Source organism: Caenorhabditis briggsae, assembly GCF_000004555.2.
Source record: "Caenorhabditis briggsae complete genome, chrI, whole genome shotgun sequence".
Taxonomy (NCBI): domain Eukaryota; kingdom Metazoa; phylum Nematoda; class Chromadorea; order Rhabditida; family Rhabditidae; genus Caenorhabditis; species Caenorhabditis briggsae.
The window spans coordinates 12134642-12144721 of NC_013489.2; the positions used below are offsets into that span (position 1 = coordinate 12134642).

Sequence of the window (10080 nt, forward strand, 5' to 3'; positions counted from 1 at the left end):
CTTTCCTACGTGGCAAATTTTCCGGATTTTTTTCAATTTCATGTCCGGCAGGTAAAAAACGTAAAAAACCACTGTCGGCGACTTGAAAAAAGGCTGTCAGGTGCCGTGGCCTAGGTTTCTCACTGAAAATCCTCGTCCCCCGGCGGCACCTTTTTTTGAATTTTCTTCCTTTTCAACGCCGTTTTTCGGGGATTTCGGATTTTCTTTGAATTTTTTCGCAATAATATTTGAAAAATAGATAAATTTTAACACATTTTAATGCAAAAAAATTTTTGGTCGGAGTCCCCATTTAACCATTTGTTTTCATTAGCATATGAAGGCGCCGATTTATCTTTAAGCTTTTTGATTTCAGACTGAGCAATTTCCAATTCTAGTTATTTCTCTTCTCGATATTTCAAAATGGAATCGATCTCGTTTTTCTTCATTTCCGAGGAAATATTTCCTATGTCTTATATCTTGTCCACTGGCCGTTATACACATTTTGGAAGACTCAGACTGAAGAGTTTTCAGATTTGGGCCAGAAAAATATTGGTTGGTTTATTTTGCTAAAAATCTAGCTAAAAATCAAAAGAAAATCAGAAGAATCAGAAGAAAAATCAAGGAAGGCGCCGCAATGAAAAGGGGCGGGGCGACCACTCGGCTGTTGCCCGCAACTTTTAGGCTGGATTTAAGCGGCTTCTAAGCTGTGGCAGGGCGGATGTCGCTTTAGTTTTCTGTAGAAGCCGCCCGGCGACCGCTCTAAAGACGCCAAGCCTACTCTCAAGATTCGCGTAGCTCATACTAAATCTGACCGTAGGCTCTAAAAAAACTGAAACTTCTGTCGAAATATTTTAAAAACTTTATTTATTTTTATAAACCAATATCTAACAGAAGAAAGGAAAATAATAAACAGAATAACAAAAAAGAGAAAAAAGATTGTCTCTTAGATTTGCGTTGAATCATGATGTGGGCATGGTAGGCAGTAGTTGTCACTTGGGTGCTCTGAAAAAAAATAAGAAGATAATTGTATTGATTATATTGTCGCTTACCAATGAGATCTGTCAGATGGAAGTCGGAACATCATCACAGAAGACACGCTGGTGAGAAGTTGGGACAGAAAACTAACTGCATGTTCTTGTTCAACGCATATCGACCATCTATCTGCTTTTCGAACATCACCGATCCCTCAGATGGCATGTACTGAAGCTCTGATAGATGGAACAGATGAGTCCACGACGAGCGAGAACGATCGGGTCGATGTGGACGATGTACTTGCCGTCGGCGCCGTTCAGGATGTCCGGTTTGAAGACGTATTGGATTGATGAGCCGAAGGAGAGTCCTTCTCATGTGGATCGTTGATCACGACGAAACTGGAATTTAGAGTTTAGGTTTCGAACGATCTAGGGATTTAAAAATCCAAAGATCTAGGGATCCTTAGGATCTTTGAACAAAAAGCTCCTCCCACTTACCACGCAATCAGGTTGCTCTGTTTGACACCGTAGTGACGAGTCATATCGTAGTATTCTCGGTTACAAAACGGCATAGCGGTCTCTCGGCGCAGCGACGAGCATTGTCGTTCCGGGCGTGAGCTGTTTCATCTTCGTTGATACTCACAATCAGATGTATTACGATCTACAAGTTTCACAATTTTTCGAATCACGTTCCTATGTTTTTACCTTTTTGTAAACTTTGGATTCCAGTATCAAATTTTGCTGCCCGAATGCGTGTTGCCAACTTCCGTCTGAAAATCATCATAAATAATTTCACAAAATTATGTATTTTACGAAGTTGTCTCTTCGACCTGAAATTCGACATTCTGACAAATCCATTTATCTTCTTTTTTTTTCAGATGACCTCACTTTTATTTCGAATTCCTGACTTCAAAACCAAGTTCTGAACGTCCTATATTTGAAACCAAGTTTTTGATACTATTACCTAAAAGGTTTTTCATTTTTAGAACAGAAACGACAAAGAAAATGAGATAAATTACGCTAAAATAGGAAAAAACGGATAAACTTTGATTTCGAAAAGAAATTCTGATGCACGCAACGCGAGGCACGCGTCGCCTTTAAAATTCGCCCAAACATCGTCCAAGAATCGCCAAGGTGATGGTGGTCGGCGCAGCTGCCACAAATCTAGGAGCTTCCTGTTAAAAGCCGCCCAAATAACGCTCTAAAGCCGCACCCACTCCACACTGTTTTCGCCCTAAAGTTGCAGGCCACAACCGAGCAAATGTTCCTCCCATTTTCAGAAACCCATCTTTGAAGTCTTGTACCGGGCGTTAGAAACTCATTATTTTTTGGGTTAATACTTGTCCCAACGTAATCGACTGCGAAAAATCTAATGGAACCATCAGTTTTTTTTTTTGAGATGCCCCCAAATTTGTTGATGGATTCTGGTAGATTATGAACTGGGCGATTGGATTTTGAAATGAAATAGAATTTCTACTGTCGCCGTAAAACACAATTTTCAGCCAAAGTTCCAGCCAAAATTAGAAAAAAATTTCAGCGATGACCCCAACTTTTTTTTTGCATATTATGGCGAAACTAAGTCTTGTGTACACCTGTGTCAATTTTCAGAAAGATTGACTACTTTTAAGTAGTTTTAATACCTATCCCAAAATCCCAAACTTCCAAAATTTCCGGTTTTTGGAAGTTTTGAAGGTGAAACAGGGGGGGGGGGTGCCCCCGATTTTCTTTCCACCATAAGATTCTACGCAAAATTTGCCACTAAATACAATCCTAACTAAAAAAATCTACTGTCGCCGAAAAATGTTAGGCGTCTGTTTCCATATCATTCATAGACCAATTTCTTTAAAGGTGGGGGGACATGAAAAAAATAATGTTCTCGAAATTCCGTTCAAAGATGCCCCTCGAGGAGTTGAACTTGTGAGGGCGATGATTGAGGGTGCGGCGCCGCTACCGACTGAGCCACGCGGGCAAAGAGAAAGCGCACCCCCGATTGCATACATAAAGGCGAGGACGACGATGTACGCAGAGTGACATTAAGCGTTGTACACCGTCACGGTAGAATGCATACTCTAGCTACAAAAAAACTACGAAAAATCTCCTGTCCCCCCACCTTTAAACTTTGATGGGCCAAGAATCCCAAACACCCAGAACCATTTTTCATTTTGTCCTAAACGTCAGAAACCCACCTCAGCGGAAATTCCGCATTTCAGATCCTAAACTTAGATGCTCCTTATAGTATTATCAACTGACAAAGTTTGATGCGGTTTTTTGCTAAACCTGTCTTCCCAGAGATTTTTTTTGAATATCTGAATTTCCGAATTAAAAAAAAACGACTTTTATAAATCTCAAATTTTATCAAATTTATTACAAATGTTCCTAACATGAGGTCTAACAATCTCAATTGCCAGAGGTGTTAAATGATGACCAGTCGTAAAATAATGTAGTCCAATATCATCAAAATATCGGACAAATTGCGTTTTGGGATTCAGAAAAATGTCATGATAATCGATAATTTCACATTTCGGTCCACATTCTTTCAGAAGGATTTCATAACGTTCTCGAGCCATATTATAGCCATTTTCCAGCGGCTCAATCACTTTTTTCTGAAATTGTTTTTTGTTGAAAATCTTGGAATCCGATAATTTCGAGAACAATCCAAATAGTGGATTTCGACACGGCTTCGAGAAGTTTCACAAAGAATTTCTCGCAACAAATACATTTTAACATGGTGGCCTATCTTTTGCAAGCTAAATTTTCTGGGCCACCACGGTAAAAACGCCTAAAAAGCGTAGTAGTCCCTTTAAAGGCTCATATCTCGATAACCAAAAAAGATACCTAGTTTTTGTGAACTAATGAAATGTGTGAAATTTAATTTTACATATTTTATTTGTTTACAAAATTTGAATAGTTTTTCTAGTTTTTGAGATATGCGCCTTTAAAGAGAGTGGGCATAGGAGGCTAGGAGTCGTGGCCTCTTTAAAAGCGCAGGTAAAATGCGAACGGGTCCGTTACGGACGCTTCGCGTTCGAGCGCGGTTGAAATAGGAACAGCATACGGACCGCATGCGAACCGTTTTCAGTAAATATCAGTACATTATTCGGATTGATCCGTATCCTGTCCGTTCGCGAGTTTCGTATCCGATCCGATTGCGAATCATGACCAAACGGATTCGTTTGCGAATCAAATGTTTTATTGAGCAAACGGATCCGTTTGGTCGGAGGCTGATGAACGGGCAAAGCTTCTCCAGCCAATTATGGATTATCATGGATCAGATCCCCCGCCAGAACCCACTGCACCAAAGCTCTCCACTTCAAATGAGACCCACCGCCCCCTTTTTATATGCCATGCCGACCTAGTTCTCTCGCCGCCCGGTTAGCTCAGTCGGTAGAGCACCAGACTCTTAATCTGGTTGTCGCGGGTTCGAGCCCCGCATTGGGCTTATGTTTTTTTTCTTTTTTGCTATCTTTTGTTTGTGATTTGTGATATCTTTAATCAATTTGAAGGCTCTTCATATCATTTTTACTGTTTAAAATTGGTGTTTTTTTCTCGCTCGATCTCAAAGCAGGAAATCAGGAACAAAAATTTCGGAGATTTATCTTTGGATTAACAACCACTCCCAAAAATATCTTTTTGAAAAATATCGAAGATTTGGAAGTTTTGGCCCAAAGAATGGGAGAAAATCAGATAGAAAAATGGACGAAAGGAGAGAAAATTCGAAAATTTTCGCCTAAATTTCGTAAACTTTCAGATTTGACAGAATTCAAAACTTTAAACACCAAACTTTTCAATTTTTTTCAATAAGAAGTATTTTTTTTTTTCAAATTTGAACTTCCGATTTTCTTCTTGAATTTTCACTTTTGTTCCCTTAATTACCCAATTAATTTCCGCAATTTTTTTTTCTCAAATAAATTGAGGATTCTAGATCAACCTCGACACTTTATAATGGCTATATATAGATAATATAACAAGAATTTAGGATTTCTCAGAAATTTAGAAAAAAAAGAAATTTAAGAAATTTAGAAAAAAATATTTTTGGGAGTGGTTGTTAATCCAAAGATAAATCTCCGAAATTTTTGTTCCTGATTTCCTGCTTTGAGATCGAACGAGAAAAAAACACCAATTTTAAAAAGTAAAAATGATATGAAGAGCCTTCAAATTGATTAAAGATATCACAAATCACAAACAAAAGATAGCAAAAAAGAAAAAAAGCATAAGCCCAATGCGGGGCTCGAACCCGCGACAACCAGATTAAGAGTCTGGTGCTCTACCGACTGAGCTAACCGGGCGGCGGGAGAACGAGGTCTGCATGGCATATAACAAGGGCGCGGTGGGCGAGGAGAGAAAACGGGGAGACGGAGGAGAAAGGTAAAAACGGGTTTTCAAAGTTTAATGAGAAAAGGAAATTAAAGTTAATGGAAGTTCTTTGTGAAGAAATTTCAACAAAAATTTCATTTTTTTTGAAAAATTCAATTTTTTAAACTTTCCAAAATTCTGTCAAAAACTCAGAAATTTAAAAATTCAAAAATTCAAAAATTCAAAAATTCAAAAATTCAAAAATTCAAAAATTCAAAAATTCAAAAATTCAAAAATTCAAAAATTCAAAAATTCAAAAATTCAAAAATTCAAAAATTCAAAAATTCAAAAATTCAAAAATTCAAAAATTCAAAAATTCAAAAATTCAAAAATTCAAAAATTCAAAAATTCAAAAATTCAAAAATTCAAAAATTCGAAACTTTAAAAATTCCAAAATTTCACAAATACATATTAAAACCAAAATAATCCTTTATTCTCTCTAGAAATCTAATCAAAATGGAGTTCAGCAGTTCTCTTCGTCTCCAAATATCCTCCATGTCTTGGTCGATGATCCATTTCATCTTCTGGATGATTTTCGAATTCAGAAACTTCGACAGGAGCAATCTGTTTGGCTGGGGCCGGTTGTTTTACACTCTCAATCTCAGATTTCGATTGATTTGTGGATACTGTAGAGTCAGTGTACTTGGCAGGTTGGATCTGAAAAGAAGGGTGGTCGTCGTCGGTCATATACGCATTGCGAGTCTAAGGAGGCGTTGTCGCGCGTGGCCTAGTGGCTAGCGTTTTTGGATACCGTTCTAGAGGCCAGGGGTTCGAACCCAACCGGTGCCATTATCTTTTTTATTAGTTTTTAAACTCACATTCTTCCACTCATCATCCACCTCATCTTCCCCACTCTCATTTGAAGTGGAGAAGTTTGGTGCAGTGGGTTCTGGTGGGGGATCTGATCCATGAATTGGCTGGAGAAGCTTTGCCCGTTCATCAGCTTCGTCTTCCAACTTGGCTCTCTTCTTTTTGGCACAGAAAAAGATCCAAATGAGACACAGGAGGATGCAGAAACACCAAATGATGAAGAGTAGGATGAGGACGTAGATTAGCAAGTCAGCGTCGATTTCTTCTGAAAGTTTGTTTTGTATTTTTTTTAGTTTCTGGTTTTTCACAAACTTCTCCTTTCGAAATTTCCGGGGGCCACTACATAGTGTTCATTGGGTCCTGTCCCACTCTGTCCCTTGGACCCTGCTGCCAGTCCCATCTCATCCAAATCATCAACCGGTTCCTCATGTGCCTCATAATCCGCCACCTCGTTCCGTCGGCCTACCGTTGTAGTGTAGTTCGGGGTTACTGTAGTTGTGGTATTCACAATCAGCAGTCTGTCCATTGATCTTCTTGATGGGGTTACTGTAGTTTTGTCCTCATCTCCTCCCATTGCCCCAAAAAAGTATCCATTATCAAGAATATCAGTTGCATTTTGAGACAGGCTGGAAGTTTCTAGGGGTACTGTAGTTGTGGTATTCAGAGTCGTGGATCCAGAAGTACTTGGAGCTAACGTTGATGTTTTGAATAAATCCGGAGGTAGTACCCAATCCTCATCCCAATCTCGAGTATTATCTCCAGCAAGAATACTGCGGAGCATGTCCGAGTAGCTTTGAACCAATCTTCCAGAGTCCGTGACATGAAGAATGTTGTCGTCGGAATAGAGGGAGGGTTCTGAAATAAAAGAAAAAATTAAAAAAAAAAGGTTTTGGCAGAGGTGGGGGTCGAACTCGCGGGGTCGTGCTTCAAAAAGCGCGCGTTACCGCCTGCGCCACAGGGCCACAGGAAGAGATAGTGGTGGTAGGCTTAGAGGAAGGAACGCATTTTCAAGAGAACTCACTCGTCAAATTCACCGCCGCCTCCAAATTGGGAATCAAGAGTCGAACTGATTGAGCATTCTCTTTGGTATACTCCGCATTGATCAACATTCCATTCAAATAAAAATTCTCTTTCCTCGGGTCATCTTTAAATTGAGTCTGGAATGCCTTCACAAAGCAATTCGGTGCGTCTTTAGGGTGTTGGAACATTGGAACGATGAATTGAATATTTGGTTTGTCCAGAGCTCCAGGCGGGGATCTTCCAATGGCTTTTGTGAAACGGCTACACGGTGTGGATTCGTCTTTTCCAGAGTTACTAATTGGACGGTAGAGCTCTTCGTAGACATCTTCTTTATGGATGTATTCCGTGTGCGTGTACTGGGAAAATAAAAAAATTTTGACCACCACTAACTTTGAGCCAATTTATCTCATTTTCTGAGAAAGATATAACAAGTAGTGATTTTCAAAAGTTTTAATTTTGGGAAAAATATTTAGAAAGTGTTAATATTTCTGTTATATTTGTTGAAAAAACACGTTGCTCCCAAAAACTTAACGGTCCATCTTTTGGGAGATTTAAAACTTTTGAAATTCACTACTTGTTATATCAAAAAGTTGTCAACCAACAAAATACTTGTGATATTATGATACACATTTTGACAGTTGACCACTTTTTGATATCTTTTACATGGAATGGTATATATGGACTCAAAATATAGGCAAAAAGTCAAAAATACTTTAAAAATATTCTTTCAGAATTTTTCCCACTTTTACTAAGCAAGTTTTTACCTGATTATCCGCAAATGACATTGCCATACTCCTGATTTTCTCATCGTTTGGAAGCTCGCATACAATCGATCGAAGGAGATATTGAAGTCGGGGGAGCTAAAATACTAGATCTTTTATTTTGAACTCAATTATCTCAGTTAGTTCAAGGGATATAAAGAAGTAATCAACTAGTAAAATGTTTATCATAATATGAGCTATAATTACTCAGTTGACCACTTTTTTCTATCTCTCAAAGGAACTGAGATAGATTGTGTCCAGAGTGCCTATCGCATGAGCTACGCTGTTGTAGTCGGCACGCTTTCAGCTTAATTATCCAGCTTTCTATAAAAGATATCAAAATATAGTCAATTAATAAAATGTAGAGCGCAAAATGATAAACAGTTTGTTAATTGGCCACTTTTTGATATCTTTTGCGGGAACTGAGATAAATCAGGTCCAAGGTGCGGCGCAGCTACCGCACAAGCTTCGTGGTTGCAGCCGGCTTGCTTTAAGCTCAATTATCTTGATTCCTGTAAAAGATACCAAAAAGTTGTCAACTAATAAAAGGTTTGCCATAAAGTAAGCTATAATTATTCAGTTGAATACTTTTTGACATCTTTTATAGGAACGGAGATAATCAAGCTCAAAGCGCGCCTGCTGCAATCGCTTAGCTCAGGCGAAAGTGGCGCGGCACCTTTGCCGCGGCAGCAGATCCACTACTGCACGACTAAAACCTAGAAACACCTCTAGATAGACGCCATTCGTCTCACACAGTAAAATTATATAAAATCATACAACCAATTGTTTATTCCCGTGAATTCCAACGTGATAAATCTCTGGCTATCTTCCAATCTTCCAATCTGCCCTGACACGTCACCAGCTCCTCCCCCTCGGAAGGCTATATAAGGAAAAGACATCGACAAAGAAATCAGGATAATCACTCTCCCCAATTGCCGCTCAACTTCATTGCTCCAACAGCAGTTCCCGATGCCGGATCTCTGCAACCAACGAAGAAGGCTCCTCCATCATCCAGAAGCTTCTTGGCTCTGACAACAAGAAGGGATTATTTGAACTCTCATTTAAACTCGAATAAACTATTGGTTGATATTCCTTGTACTTAATTCTGGCACAGGGACCACCACGGAAGTGCGCAAACTTCTGAATGGAGTTCGTGGCACTGAGTTCATATCAGTCATTCAAGCGTCGTATCGCAAAATCAATGAGTTTATCACAGCTCTCACCACATCAAACAATGAGGCACTACGTCTCATGGACAAACACACAGCTCTGTCCTTTACGTCAGAGATTCGCAACCGCAATTATCTAGCTCTCTCGCAACACATTAGCGATAGAAACTATGAACCCATCGTGGAGTCTTTGGAAGACTTATTAGCAGAGATTACTCAAATCTTGCAGAATACGTCTGATCCAATTGCTCCCGCAAAGAAAACAGATAACACTCCTGTCCACTGTGAGAAAGCCAATGAGTTGATTGCGAAGCTGCCATCGCTCCACAGCATTTCGCAGTCAGGCGAAAGTGATCAAAACGAGGATCTTCCATTTGGAACCAGATCTCTCAGAGAACACAATCACTGTAAACCTGCCGATCGTGTCTGATCAAAATTACACATATCATTTATTTAGCCCAGCACACTATCTAGAAAATGTATCAATGTCCACTGCTATCTTATCAAAAAAGCACAACAGCTTAGATCCACATGATTCTTAAAACAAACACATAAACAAAGAATGAAAAGCAAATCTTTTCACAAAAACGTTTCTTTCAGAAACAAGATCACGAAGAAATGATACTGATCATTTTTTTCCACAAAATGGAGAAACAAGGTAATGAAACAAAATACAGACTGAATCATCACGAAAAAAAAACCACAACAAATTATTAACGGCAAGCCATATTTCAACATCTGAAACCAAATTTCAATGCCTGAAATAATCCGAGTTTTCTCGAGAGCGCTATATAGCATGGAACTGGGTATAGCTAATTCCCAAGAAACGATCACAGTCAGTCAGAAAGCAAGGACATTTTTTAGACCAGAGTAATTGTCAAGGCGCCCAATGATTTGAAAGACTAACTTGCTTCGATATCAGAATTTGAAACAAGTCTATATACAGTTCCTCTTGATTCACTATCCACTAATACTGTCTATTCAATAAAACGTGGCCTTTGGAAAGGCATGGAACGT

General features: G+C 39.0%; 2 protein-coding genes and 2 non-coding genes across 4 annotated transcripts in view; 1 reads left to right on the top strand and 3 right to left on the bottom strand.

The window, feature by feature from the left end:
• Window positions 1-1267: 1267 nt before the first annotated feature.
• CBG20353 lies at window positions 1268-1522 on the bottom strand (the record flags this gene model as incomplete). The annotated part of the gene is made up of 2 exons (XM_002646470.1): window positions 1268-1349; window positions 1449-1522. 2 exons carry the CDS (start codon window positions 1520-1522, stop codon window positions 1268-1270), a joined length of 156 nt encoding a protein of 51 aa, XP_002646516.1.
• Window positions 1523-4316: 2794 nt separating this feature from the next.
• CBG28618 lies at window positions 4317-4389 on the top strand. The gene has a single exon. It is a non-coding gene (tRNA).
• A 774-nt stretch (window positions 4390-5163) lies between these two features.
• On the bottom strand, window positions 5164-5236 carry CBG28225. Its single transcript has one exon. It is a non-coding gene (tRNA).
• A 514-nt stretch (window positions 5237-5750) lies between these two features.
• The window catches only part of CBG20354, a gene marked incomplete at both ends in the record, with an annotated part of 5361 nt that continues 1031 nt past the window's right edge, over window positions 5751-10080 (bottom strand). Inside the window, 5 exons of the mRNA XM_002646471.1 lie at window positions 5751-5960; window positions 6122-6378; window positions 6426-6968; window positions 7135-7489; window positions 7898-7993. Coding sequence (XP_002646517.1) covers window positions 5751-5960; window positions 6122-6378; window positions 6426-6968; window positions 7135-7489; window positions 7898-7993 — 1461 coding nt within the window. The remainder of the gene's footprint in view (window positions 5961-6121; window positions 6379-6425; window positions 6969-7134; window positions 7490-7897; window positions 7994-10080) is intronic.